Here is a 15,262-nt window from a genome sequence, read left to right on the forward strand (position 1 = left end):
TGGGATACTTTTTATAGCCATCTTTTTGTATTGAGTTTTGGATCTATTCTAATTCCTCCTTCAGCTTTTTTTTTGATTCAAAAATATCACCAAAGACCTTCTTGTTCAAGATCTTAATGTTATCTTTGATGTTTCTAAGTTTTTTGGCAACTTTGTACATGGTTGTTCCATTCACATCAATATTTGACCAGTTGGCAATGGATTTTTCCAGAGAGGGGTGAGAGATCCACATTTTCTCAAATCAGAAAGGGAAGCACTGCTTACTCTTAATGGACTCAGCAACAAAGGAAATGAGATAATGATCCGAGCCAATTCTATTGACAACTGACAAAGAACATCTATGAGAAATAATCTAATCATTAGTAATAAGGGATCTATCAAGTCTTACCTGAATGAGGTCTTCTCCATCCCTGCGATTAGACCAAGTGTAAGAAGCTCCAGTGAGATCAGTATCAATAAGAGCATTGACATTGATGAAGTCCATCAAATTAGATCTGCTGTCCAGTTGGGCTTGAGTTCCTCCAAATTTTTTAGTTCCTTGCAAAGGAGTATTGAAATCTCCCATCAATAGCCAACTGTCCTTAGGGAAAGATCTTCTTTTATGCTGGATTTTATCCCAAAATTTACTCCTGACAACTTTGGAATTAGGGGTGTAGATATTTGTGACCACCCATTCCTTTCCTTCAGAGATGCTTTTAAATTTCATAGATATGATATTACCATATTCATCGATCATATCTCCTAAAATAGTTTTCTTGTTCCAAAAAATAGCCACCCCACCAGAGGCCCCATTCGAGCTACTACAACAGACCCCTCCATTTTTAAAGAAGTTTAAATTCTCAACTTTCTCCTTACTCATTTTGGTTTCTTGCACAAGGATAATATCTGGCTTATGGTCTCGAATGAGATTCCGTAATATATCCCGTTTATTGAGACCATTTAGGCCTCGAATATTCCATGATATTACCTTCATTTGGAAACCTGGGGGCAGGATTCCTGTATAGTTTGCTGCCTTCCATCAGCTATGTTTTGCTTACTCTCCTAGTCACTAAGCCATTTCATGGTTTTACGTCCCTGCAGAGATTTGGATAGACCAATATCAGCCTTGGATCTGGTCATAGTTTTCACCCCATTAGGGCATCCTGCCTTTTCATTTTTCTATTTTCCAATCCCTATTATTTCTTCCTCATGCTCATATCTAGGATCAACTTGCATGTTATTCCACAGTTCTCCTCTTTTCTGGGATGAAGTGGGCATGTCAACTCCAATATTCTAGAATAACGCATTTAGATTAACCTTAGGCGATCCAAACTTGTTCTTCCTTCTAGAATTAACTTCATGTCCTTCAAAATCATTTGGCCACTCTTCATCTCTTTTTATTGCTGAAACTTGAAGGGCCAGTTCTTTAGGTTATCTGGTACTGCAAGTCTAGTTTTTATTTCAAGTTGGGTAATGTCATCAAAAGGAATATCATTATGTTTAATTGCTAGGTTAGCCATAAAATCAGCTAAAATATTGTTAGATCTTTAAATCCATGTTATGGAAAATGCATCAAAATATTCAATAGAGTCCCACACCTCATTTCTGTAATTTCAAAGCCTTACATTTTTAGTAGCTAACTTTTCCCTAACTTGAGATACAACTAACTCTGAATCACCAAAAACTGTTAGTAGTTTGATACCATGTTTATTTCCTATTCTAAGACCTAAAAAGAGTGCTTCATACTCGACAACATTATTTGTACATTCAAAGGCTAACAGGAAAGCATATTTGAATGATCTCCCGTTAGGAGAAATAAAAATCACACCAGCTCCATTTCCTTCTTTACTGCAACCACCATCAAAGTATATTTTCCAAATTTTATCCTCATATACTTCAATAGTATCTTCAAGCTTATTATTTTTGCATTGAATGAGTTTAGAAATACTTACCTGAAAGTTATCTATATCTGATTGGAGGAAACATGTTGTCTCATTTAGATCTACTTCTTCTATCAGGTAGAATGATCTCAGCTCTCTATTAATCCTTACATTTGCCCCTTTTACCTGAGATGGTTGCATATGACAGATCTAACTGAATGTATCCCCCTACCAAATTTGACCATTACCTTGATAGTAGCATCCCATAATTTGGAGGCACTTGAAAAACTGTGATGTCTATTTTGTATGACGTATCTGGGCAATGCTAGAAATCGAAACTCCACATTTTTCATAATTCCAACAAGTGGGACTGATCTATTATCCATAGCATAACATTTTCCATACGGAGTGTCTACATGCATCCCAAGTTCCTTCATGACATCTTTTGGCATTATGTTCACGATTGCACCTGAATCTATCATACAATTCTTAACCATTTTATTGTTAATCAACAAGGTCAGATAAAAAGGATCAACCCGAGTAAGATTCTTAGTGATAGAAGTTCCCAAATAAACAACAGGTGGATCTTCAACTCTTGGCCTATGATCCTCTTTATTAACTTCACCAACGTTAGACAAAATCTTGATTGTTTCATTTTTGTAATCAGGAAATTTCATTACTTCAAGCAAGGGAAAATATACTTTCACCTACGATAAAGCTTGAGACATAAACGATCCACAATTCAAAAGTGGGTTACTAATTTGTTTCCTTTCAATCAATTTTGTCAATTTAGGGGGTTATGTTTGTTTGACCTTCTCTGCTGTACCCTCCTTTTCTTTGTTGGCGATGGTGTGTTTGTTTCCACTAGCTTTAGGAAACTTTGCAAATATCCCAAATGGCTTACCTTGCTCTGGGTTCACTATTCTATTCCTTAGCCGATAATTGCTTTTTGCCTATGCTACCGCTACCACAGTATAAGATTTCTTCTCTTCATCTATTAAGTTTCTCAAGGAATGCACTGTCTCTTCATCATGGAACAATCTCCTCAAGGCTGGGGTATCCACATCATCATCAATGAAAAAAATTCGTACACTGTACTGCTCTCTCTCTCTCCTCCATTGTACATCTGATGACTACTCATCCTCAGATGAATCCTATGTCCCTACCCCAAATTGGATTTGATGAAAGTACATTCACTGTGGGCTCATACTCATCCTCATACTCCTTTTCTTCTACAAAGCCTTGATCAATCATACATTGTTCTGGAACATGGGGTAAATTGTAGAGTTCACACCAAGGATATTCCTCCACAAAATTGTTTACTTTCTTCAATGGATCAGGAGTTTCTTTGCTTAGATTGGCATTCACTGGCTTACCATCTTTCCAGTTTGTGTTATATGGCATGTCGTGCAATCTTGGCCTATTGTAATTCATTGGCTTGTTGCTTCTATATGGGGGCAGCTTCTCATTGTGATTTTGCTTACTCTTCATATCTTTTAGCATGTCGATTATTTGGCTAAACTCATCCTTTTTTGTTTCTCTAGGATTATATAATTTTGGATCATCTCTCTTGCCAATTATCTGAGCAACTTTTCTGTTATTTTCAATGGTAGTGGCTGTCTTAAATGCTTGATGCAAGGTGGTAGGCTTATGAGATAGAATCTCATAGTGAGTCTTGCTGTCAAAAGCACTCAAATAAAAGTCAATAAAAAATGAATCAACAAGCCTAATATCCCTTGGTATTCTATTAAGTACCTTATTAAACCTCTTATTAAATTCAGAGACTGATTCATTTTGGTTCTTCTTTATGCTTGTCAACTCATGAGATGAAAATGAAGTATCATTATGGTCTCCAAACTCTTGCTAGCTACCAATGCACCTGTTGGGAAGATTTTTGTACCACTCTCCTGCATCCTCTTTTAGAGACAGAAGAAACAGTTTCATAAAAACATCTTCATAAGGGACTTCAAATTCTTCAATGGTATTTTTTACATTTATTACCTGTTGTTCTCCAGAATCAGTTCCATTTCCTATGAACTTAGGGATGGCTGACCTTAAATCATTTGAAATTTGATTGGATATCCAACTATCCCATTGAAATCCAACTGTTTATACCTTTCAATGGTCATAGGTGGTCTGCCACCATAGTTGTTAGTTTGATAGTTTCTATTTCCTCCATTATGACCATTGTTTCCATTTTTGCCTCCACCACCATTTTGATTATTGTTGTTTATATTTCCATTGTTGCCGTAATTTCCATTATTACCACTCTTACCTCTATTATTACTTACATTGCTAGTCCTATCTCTATTATTCCAGTTACCAGTATTTCCCCCATTGCTAGTTCTTCTTTCATCATTATGATTATTGCATTGTCTATTATGATAATGGCTTTTATTCTCATTGTAGAATATATTTTTCCATTTATCCCTTTTTTCATAATTATTATCCAAAACATCAGACAATGGATTATTATAGATCCTAAATGGCTGTTCCATGTTTCTCATGTGAGGGGGATTATACCTAGGGGCTATTAATCTACTTCCCTCACCTCTTCCCTTTTCTTCTTCAACCCTGTTTGACTTAGGGCTTTGAATGGTATCTCTTTCTAATCCAAGCTTTTGCAATACTCAATCTGGTTGTCTCTTAAGATATTTTGCCATTTTGGATTCATCTCCACTTAAGTTAGGCATTTGAAGTATGATTGCATCCCACTACCTCTCCTCCTGTTCCTCAATAGTTAGGGTTTTATCATGGCCGCCATTTTTCTCTTTTGCACTTAAGGTATAGAAAGGATTTTCCTCCATATTTTAAAATTTCTCACTAGATGAAGAGCCATCATCTCTACTAGGAAACTTCTTATAACCCCCAAATTACATATTTGGTGTTGATTTATTTTCTTTGTTCCTTTTCTTTGGACTCAGCTGAACAAGATTATCTTGTCCCCTGTGCCTCGACCTTCTCCCTTGTATTAATCTTATTGATAAATTCCTAGGGGTTTCTTTTACTTTCTCAAAATACCAATTATTATTCATGTATTAAATGTAGAGTAGCCACCTCCTAAGAGGAACAATATTTTTATTAATCTTTTGGGCTCCTTCCTCTGGTATAGTCTAAAACAAACCACTAAAGATTCTGAATACTTCCTATGACAACTCCCCAACAGAGTCATGAATCTGTTGGTTCCCAAAACCACAGATTGGAAATCCTAGAGGTTTGCGAAATCTCCTACTAATTTCTCAATCAGCCTTGGCCAACGAATAGGAATGGTCAAAGACCAAATTCCTCTGCACTTTAGGCTCAACTAGACCTAGGTAGGTATACCTTAATCTCCAAAGCACAAACAAACTTCTTTATAGTGAACTTAAACTTATCAATTTAGATATTTGCAAGAATGGTAAAATGTTTTCTACAACTATGCTTTATTATGTGCTTTTAACTTGCTTTAATCTGAAAACTTGAATATAATTAATAGTGAATGAATGCTTATAAAAGAGTGCTGTTGGAACCTTAAGTAATTATGAAAAAATAATACTGATAGAAATAAGAAGTATGTTTCCTTGATGAGGATCTTATGCACACCAAATTTACTCACATAAAACTAACAATAGACCAGTGCTTTATCTGACAATTTATATGTTACTTAGTGGACTAATATTTGCAATCAACTTTGTAGACAGTTTGAAAAACTTACAAATATGGAAGACTATCAATGAAACGGTTTCATTATGTGTTGAAAGAATAACAAAAATAGTTATGTTCCCTATACAACAACATGTGATGACACACTGCAACAAATCTTAATTAGATCTATCCAAAGAACTTGATTCATGAACACCATGTAACATAAAATAATACGAAGATAAAGACAACACATTTTATATATTAATTTTGGAATAAAAAGGTATACAAAAGCTATAGACTTATAGGTACCTCATGATATTCTTGCTTGCACAAAAATGAGTTCATTTCTACAGACCTGCTTTACATAACACTACTAGTCTCAACAAACAATCTGAAAGATAGGAGTTTTTTTTAATCGTGTACCTTCTTTTATACAAAAGCATAGCCTCATCATCTGGATCATATCTTGATCCAATAAAAATATCACTTATGCCCTAAATGTCTAACTTGAAATCTTTCTTATCTAAATGCAATAAGCTATCAAAAATAAAAGATGCGCTAAGCTCCTAGCCTCGAAAAAGAATGATTCCCGCCTCTACAAGAAGCTGCCTTCCCCTTTGAGGGGTCATGCCTTCTAACTTTGAATTAATCTCCACCTTTAGCTTTCTGAGCATTTTTGCCTCATTATCTGGTGTCACATATGGCATTGCTTCTCTTAACCTTTGACTTTAAAATGATACAAGGACTTAAAATCCTTCTGCTTAATAAATTCATCATCTGACAAAAAAGATGTATGATCTTCTAGCCTAGCATCCAAATCAACATTTATCCTTGCAACAATTTGAACCTATGCTTCAGGTTCCTCTTCCTTTTCAGGCATTTTAAATCTTGAGATAGCCTCATTTTCACTTGATTCACTTTCAACTTCTTCTTCTTCCTCCATTTCCTGTAGTCTATGTTTTTTTTCTTCCAATTTCTGATTTAAATCACAAAAAATTTGCATGGCTTCTTCATACTCCTTGTTTCTAAAGATATCGAAGGCTTGAATATGCTCATGAAAGTAATCACAAAGATTCTTCTTTTTTCTGCTCTGGTGTATATAGCTCTCCGGGTCATAATTTTTCCTGCTTGTGTGCTCATACAGGTTATAATCCTCTATTAACTTTCTGTCAATAACATCATAAGCTTTTGTTGATACAATGGTGAAATAACCAAAATGTAGAGTTCCAGGTAAGAAGACTTGCTTGTGGGCACCCCCAAAGTGATGTGCATTAGAGACACTCATTTGTCTCACAATCTCCAAGTTAGCAATTCGGTCTGGCACAGGCTTTGGTGGCACATAGGGAGCACCTTCGAATCAAAAAACCCTAACATATGAGAAGTCTTGGCATATGTACCAATCACCCCAATTATGATTCACCCTTGTATCTTCATGCTCATGGGGTCTAAGAAATATTTTAATTTCTTCTTAAAATGATCCATCACAAGAAACACCAAAAGCTCTGTATAATGGATGAACAAAAAAATCTTCAAATTTGACATAATGGTATCTCATGAACCAAGAGTCCCATAGTGATACCCATAATTGTATTGTCTTCTCCTGCCCATTTTTACAATGAGCATTTAATTTCAATTATTCGGGCCACAATCCCTTGGGTCGTCCATAAAACAAGATAATATGCATCAATAATGAATAAAACTTAAAAGACTTATCAGGGTTATTATGAATATTTAAGAAACCCTCATGCATTTTTTCCACAATGTAGGTAGCATAATCAAATTTTCTTGGCTCATGCATTTGTGTATCTATAGCAAGTACTAAAGGTCTTACTCGAGCCACATCTGGAACCTCAACTCCTCCCACTTGACCACATGCCATGTATCTATATTGCAAATACTGTTTGAAAATGTTGATGTAAAATGGGGGCCCGTCTTCATCTATCAACTTCCCTTTCTCAGCCTTATGTATGGCCAAATTCCACCCATTTTATACAGTATCCATCTTTGTATATTCTTCTTCCAGCTTCTCAAAAGACAGAGGCACAACGGATTCAAAACCAAGACCAAAAACCTCATGAATGGTAGCTACTGAAAGACGGATGAATGCATCACCCTTTGGTAATTGGATACATCTCTTCATGGAATTATAAGCCCTAGTTAGGGTTTTGAATAATTAAATATTTACAAAGACATTAGGGAGCATTAGCTTACCCAATCCATTCATCCATGGGTTTGAGATTGGGTTTGACTTGCTCCTTTGTGAATAATGATATAGGAGAAATTCGTGGCCTCTAACCCTAGTCTAGATATCACCAATTTCCTTAAAATCATCTTCTAGCTGGTCACGAATAGGCAAATTAGCCTTAGATCTTCGGGACTTGGCTCCTGGTGATCTCATCTGGTCAAGCATGTCTTGATTTAACTTCCGTTTCTACGCACTTTCTCCACCTTTAGACTTATTTGAGTAACTCTTAGAAACCTCAGTGACCTTCCTCTTTCCTTTGGAATTAGAACCCTCCACATTTGAATCCTTCAAGTTTTCTGAAATTCATTTTTTATGGTTTAGTTTCACTTCAATCTCTCTATTCGCTTCAATATTTTATGCAAATTCCTTATACAAACTTCCATATATAGATTTAATACATCAGGAGCATTTACTCAATTGAAATGGTGCTATGATTTTCCTCGTGCAAACACAGACCTATCCGTTGCCTGTATTTTGCAATGGTTAGTCGACACAACTCCTCCCGATGATTCAATCACTTGGTGGCACCCATCTTTTTGATCAGCATAGGTCTCCTCGATCACTCCATCGGGCATTGACTTAGCTCATTTTACCTCATTCTGATGGTTATAGCTTCCTCAATGGCTCTGCCTTCTAGCTAGGTTTTACTTTCACCTTTATGTCACATCAATGTAGGTCATTCTGATGTACCCTCCTTCGATTCCTCCTTGGAATTTCGGCCGTCGGGTATCGACATAGCTCCAAATATGATCCTCTGATGGTTAGAAGTTATTCTGATGAGTCCTCCTTCGTAATCTGCATCTCGTTTGTTACATCGGGTCACCTTATCGGGTATCAAAACAACTCATTTTATGTTTCTCTGATGACCTAATGACATCAACCTCATACTTAAGTATCTTTTTACTTCTTCGATCTATCGATACATTTCCCCAATGAGAGCTCTTTGCTCACACCTATCTCTGCTTTCTCATTGGGTATCGGTGTAATAAAAAATGTTTCCTCCCGATGAGATGATGATATCCCGATGATTTTGACTTCGATCAGTGTAACTCATCCCGATCAAGTCTCCTTATCTGTAATCAACTAGTCTTCCTCATCGGGTGTCGGCATAACCTGAAACACCTCTCCCTGATGGTTTAAGTTACCCCGATGACTCAGTATTCTCCTCCTTTTTGTATTCTCCTCCTTTTTGTACCCCTCATCGAAGAATGTCAGGCCAATAAAACCGCCTTCACTACCTAGTCCATCGGATATCGGGGTAGCGTAAGATGACACTTTTTGATGACCTGATGACATCACCAACAAGTGTTCCACTCCATCCAACATCGACATAAGTTCTACCGATAACCTCATCAGGTATCGGGGTAACCTTTTTTTTGTGGTTCCAATAGTGAATGCTATGTCGATGATTCTGCCTCCTTGTTATGCTACAAGTGTAGCTCTTCCTGATGGATTACTAACTCGCCAAACTTCTTCCTACCATCGCACCCTGAGAAAATGCCATCAGACTCATTGGTGTGAGTTTTTCTGATCGCCACACACCCTTTTCTGCTTAGGCAATCTTATCGGGGTGACTTACATTGATAAACATAATTTTATATTTTATGAAGAGAAGGCTTTCTTTCACAAATGCAACTTTCCACAACCATGCTAATGGACTTCTAAGGCATTGAAAACATCTCTGAATGCACTCATGACCCTTCTTCTATGATGAATCCTAAAACGTGCTCTTGCAATGCAAAGACTGTCATGATGAAGGTTATCACAATGTCACCATACTTAATGCTATCCCTTAATATGCCCAAGTGATACTTGTTCATGTAGATGCAGGCTACAATTGGATACCTTTGACACAACAACATATCTCTTGCACATGCAATCCAATAGTAAATGCTCTTATGATGAAAATATACATACAAAACATTAATAGATAGCACAAAATATTTTTGTAAAAATATGTGCTAATAGTTGCTCTTTCTGGGGATGTATGTCCTTTTTAGGAACATAGCAAGATCTCAGCTATCTCTGGAAAGCAGACAAAAAATAAACATAAATAAAAAACAAAGGAAAACTACACTACTATAGTACACAAATACTCCCTGCTCCCTAAGAGAAAAATTCCTTGAGATACTTAGCATGTACTGGAAATTCCTGAATTTCACCATCAGTATTCTGCAAGAAATATGAATTTTCTCCTCCCTTTTCCAAGATGATGTATGGTCCTAACCAAAGTGCTTCAAACTTTTCATGCTTGCCCTTGTCCTGGTCTTTTGAAGTTCACTTGAGCACCCACTCTCCTTTAAAAGTTTTGTCACAGGCTTTCTTGTTATGCAATGACTTTACCATTTTCTGCCTCTGTATATTTTGTTCCTGAGCCTCTCTTCTATACTCATCCAATTCAACCAACTGGACCATCTTGTCTTCCATGAAATCGACTTCTTCTAAATATTCCTCTGAAACAAATTTATACACTGGGAGTAGGTTGTTCAAAGGCAACCTTGCTTCTTTACCATAAACTAGCTGATAAAGAGAAAACCTTGTGGACTTCTTGATTGTTACCCTATCTTCCCATACTACCAAATTCAACTTTGAGTCCCATGCCCTTTTGTTGTTACCTAACATCCTTTTAATGATCTTTAACAAGTTTTTGTTACTAGATTCTGCTTGTCTATTTCCCTGGGGATGATAAGGTGATGAATATGACAGGGTGATTCCATAACTTTCACAAAAGTCAACAAATTCTTTGGATCTAAAACACATCCCATTATCTACAACAATCTTATGGGGTACCTCAAATCTTGTCAAGATATTTTCCAAAAGAAATTTTGTTACCACCTTACTTGTAGCCTACCTGGTAGGAACTGCCCCATTTGGTAAAATAGTCAGTGGCTACCAAAATCCATTTGTACCCTCCACTAGATTTATTTACATTTTCTCCTATGAAATCAATACCCCACATTTAAAAAGGTTCTTCAGTTTGCATGGGTCTAAGTGGAAGAGCTCCATCATATTTAAGCTTTCCTGAAATTTTTTGGCAAGCCTCACATTTTCTAGTATAAGTATGACAATCCTTAAAGACTTGTGGCCAATAGTAACTAACATTGAGCATTTTATGGGTAGTGGTTTTTGCTAAAAAGTGTCACCCACATACACCTTCATGCAATTCCTTTAAAATAAATTGTGCTTGATGAATATCCAAACAAAATAAAAGGATACCATCCCTGTTTTTCCAATATAAATCACCCTTAAGCAATACATACCTAGATTCTTGAAGATTAAGTGTTCTTTTTTTATTATCATTCAAATCCTCTGGACACTTCACGTGTTTCAAATAATAGACAATATTCTTGTACCAAAGACACATTTCAATGCTTATTTGAGCCTCCTCCAACTCTACCTGATTTATTTGTGTTGCCTCCAAATTTGATTCTCTCATCAATTTAGCCAAACTTTGACCTCTTACCAGTTTACTAATCTAGATGTCATTGTCGAACTCCTAGATTTGATTGATCCATCTCTATCCAGTAGTTTCAGTCTGCTTAAAAATATCATTGAATGCTACATTAGGAACATAGGAAATGACATTAGCTCCCACTAAATATGGTTTAAGAGATTTTACAGCTTTTACTAGGGCATATGCTTGTTTCTCATTTATATCATAATTTAACTCAGAAGCTTGTAGTGTTTGGCTAAAGAACGCCACTGGTTGTTTATGACCTTCATCATTCTTTTGTAACATAACCGCAGTAATAGTATGAAATGAAGCAAAATAAAATACTTGAAAAGGTTTAGAGAAATAGGAGATGTAAGTACAAGTGCATCCTTGATGACCCTTTTAATGTCCACAAAGGCCTCAATTGCTTCATTAGTCCACTTTATCTCTACACCCTTTTTCAACATCTTTGCAATAGGTTTTACAATCTCATAAAAGTTTGACAAAAATCTTCTCAGAAAATTAATTTGTCCAAACAATGATTGAATGGCTTTGACTGTTTTAGGAATCTGAATTTTGTCAATGGCTACAATTCTCTGAGGGTCAATCCTTACTCCATATTTAGATACAATATGACCCGACAGTTTACCTTCACTGACTCCAAAGTGACACTTTTTTGGATTTAAAGAAATACCATATTCTAGTGCTCTGATGCAATTTTTTTCTAATCATTACAGTGGTTTTCTAATTTCTTGGAGTATGTTGTTAAATCAACTTGGTATACAACTAGAATGTAATCAATGAGGCCTTCAAAGGATACTTCCATGGCCCTTTGAAAAGTAGCTCCAACATTGGTAAGTTTGAATGGCATCCTAGCATACACATATGTCCCCCATGGTGTAGTGAAAGTTGTTTTGTATTTTTCCGATTCCTTGACCTTCACTTGGTTGTAACCAGAGAATCCACCCATCATAGAAAGTAGCTCATTCCTTGTTACTTTCTGCAGCAAAGCTTCCATGTTAAGCATAGCATAATTATCTTTTAAAGATGATATATTTAAATTTCTAAAGTCTACACATAATCTGATATCACCGTTCTTCTTTCTAACAGGGACCAAGTTTGACACCCATGTGGAGTGCCTTATAGGCTCTATAATCCCTACATTACTCATCTTCATCAACTCTTCCTTTATTTTGGGAGCCATTGTGGGATTTATAAGCCCTCGCTTTTGCCTAAATGGTTTTGCATCTGGCTTCAGTGGGATTTTATGTTGGAACAAATCCTCTCTGTATTCCTTAAGGTCATCATATGACCAAGCGAAAACATGTCTTTATTTTCTTAAGATATTGACCAATGCAGTTATAATTTTTGGTGTAAGCTTCTTCAGAATAGTAAACTTATCTGGGATTGTTTCACTTCACAAATTTATTTTCTCCACTTCTTCACAACTTCTAGTGTTGGGCTTGAAATTTGCCATGTCTTTATTGTCAAACAACCTCTCTAGTTCCACCAACCCCTTTGAAATCATGTTTGTTTTAATCTAGAGAATGTCTTTTCCGAACAGAGACCCCTTACCATTATCCTCTTACACATATGCATTCCAATCCATGTGTTGGCCCTCATACTGATCTTCGCAAAATAAGAACTTCAGAAGATCGTTGTCATCATCAAATATCTGCCAGTTCTTTATGTTATCTGGTACTGCACATCTAGTTTTTATTTCTACTTGGGTAATGTCACCAAAAGGAATATCATTATGTTTAATTGCTAGGTTAGCCATAAAATCAGCTAAAATATTGTTAGATCTTTCAATCCATGTTATAAAAATGCATCAAAAGATTCAATAGAGTCCCACACCTCATTTCTATAATTTCGAAGCCTTACATTTTTAGTAGCAAACTTTTCCCTTACTTGGGATACAACTAACTCTGAATCACCAAAAACTTTTAGTAGTTTGATACCATTTTTATTTGCTATTCTAAGACCTAACAAGATTTCTTTATACTCATCAACATTATTTTTACAATCAAAGGCTAACAAGAAAGAATATTTGAATGATCTCCCATTAGGAGAAATAAAAATCACACTAGCTCCATTTCCTTCTTTACTGCAACCACCATCAAAGTACATTTTCCAATTTTTATCCTCATATGCTTCAATAGTATCTTCAAGCTTATTATTTTTGCATTGAATGGGTTTATAAGTACTTACTTAAAAGTTATCTATATTTGATTGGAGGAAACATGTTGTCTCATTTGGATCTACTTCTTCTATCAGGTAGAATGATCTCGACTCTCTATTAATCCTTACATTTGCCCCTTTTATCGGGATGGTTGCATATGACAGATCTAACTGAACATATCCCCCTACCAAATTTGACCATTGCCTTAATAGTAGTATCCCATAATTTGGAGGCACTTGAACAACTGTGATGTCTATTTTATATGACACATTTGGGCATGCTAGAAATCGAAACTCCACATTCTTCATAATCCAATAATTGGGACTGATCTATTATCCATAGCATAACATTTCCCATACAGAGTGTCTACATGCATCCCAAGTTCCCTTATTAAATCTTCTGGCATTATGTTCACGGTTGCACCTGAATCTATCATACAATTCTTAACCATTTTATTGTTAATCAACAAGGTCTGATAAAAAGGACCAGCCTGAGTAAGATTCTTAGTGATAGAAGTTCCCAAATAGACAATAGGTGGATCTTCAGCTCTTGGCCTATGATCCTCTTTATTAACTTCACCAACATTAGACAAAATCTTGATTGTTTCATTTTTGTAATTAGGAAATTTCATTACTTCAAGAAAGGGCAAAGATACTTTCACCTGCGATAAAGCTTGAGACATAAACGATCCACATTCTGAAAGTGGCTTACTAATTTGTTTCCTTTCAATCGGTTTTGTCAATTTAGGGGGTTCTATTTGTTTGACCTTCTCTTCTCCACCCTCCTTTTCTTCATTGGTGATGGTGTCTTTATTTCCACTAGCTTTAGGAAACTTTGCAAATATCCTAGATGGCTTACCTTTCTCTGGGTTCACTGTTCTTTTCCTTAGCTGATAATTGCTTTTTGCCTGTGCTACTGCTACCACAATATAAGATTTCTTCTCTTCATCTGTTAAGTTTCTCAAGGAATGCACTAGCTCTTCATCATGGAACAATCTCCTCAAGGTTGGGGCATCCACATCATCATCAGTGAAAACTTGTTGTACAATGTACTGCTAGCTCTCTATCCTCCATTGTACATTTGATGACTTCTCATCCTTGGATGAATCCTCATCCCTACCCAAAAATGGATACGATGAAATTACATTCACTATGGGCTCATACTCATCCTCATGGTCCTTTTCTTCTACAAAGCCTTGAGCAATCATACATTGTTCTGCAACATGGGGTAAATTGCAATTCACACCATGGATATTCCTCCACAAAATTGTTTACTTTCTTCAATGGATTAGGAGTTTCTTTGCTTAGATTGGCATTCACTGGCTTACCATCTTTCCAGTTTGTGTTATATGGCATGTCGTGCAATCTTGGCCTATTGTAATTCATTGGCTTGTTGCTTCTATATGGGGGTGGCTTCTCATTGTGATTTTGTGTACCCTTCATATCTTTCACCATGTCCATTATTTGGCTGAACTCAACCCTTTTTGTTTCTCTGGGATTATATAATTTTGGATAATCTCTCTTGCCAATTCTCCCAGTAGCTTTTCAGTTATTTTCAATTTTAGTGTCTATCTTAAATGCTTGCTGCAAGGTGGTAGGCTGATGAGATAGAATCTCATTGTGAGTCTTGCTGTCAAAAGTACTCAAATAAAAGAATAAAAAATGAATCAACATGCGTAATGTCCCTTGGTATTCTATTAAGTACCTTATTAAACCTCTTATTAAATTCAGAGATTGATTCATTTTGGTTCTTCTTTATGCTTCTCAACTCATGAGATGCAAATGAAGTATCATTATGGTCTCCAAACGCTTCCAAGATTTGTGTCACAAATTCTTGCCAGCTACCAATGCACTTGTTGGGAAGATTTCTGTACCACTCTCTTGCATCCTCTATTAGAGAATGAGCAAACAGTTTCATAA

At 36.1% G+C, this 15,262-nt stretch overlaps 1 protein-coding gene across 1 annotated transcript; it reads right to left on the reverse strand.

Annotated features, from left to right (window-relative positions):
* Window positions 1–3,002: 3,002 nt before the first annotated feature.
* On the reverse strand, window positions 3,003–4,357 carry LOC131874244 (uncharacterized). Its single transcript, XM_059217526.1, has 2 exons — window positions 3,975–4,357; window positions 3,003–3,537 (listed from the first exon to the last, which is right to left on the reverse strand). The coding sequence occupies exons 1-2, from the start codon at window positions 4,355–4,357 to the stop codon at window positions 3,003–3,005; spliced, it is 918 nt and encodes a 305-aa protein (XP_059073509.1).
* Between the last annotated feature and the right edge of the window lie 10,905 nt (window positions 4,358–15,262).

The sequence above is a fragment of the Cryptomeria japonica genome, chromosome 3 (assembly GCF_030272615.1).
Source record: "Cryptomeria japonica chromosome 3, Sugi_1.0, whole genome shotgun sequence".
Classification (NCBI taxonomy): domain Eukaryota; kingdom Viridiplantae; phylum Streptophyta; class Pinopsida; order Cupressales; family Cupressaceae; genus Cryptomeria; species Cryptomeria japonica.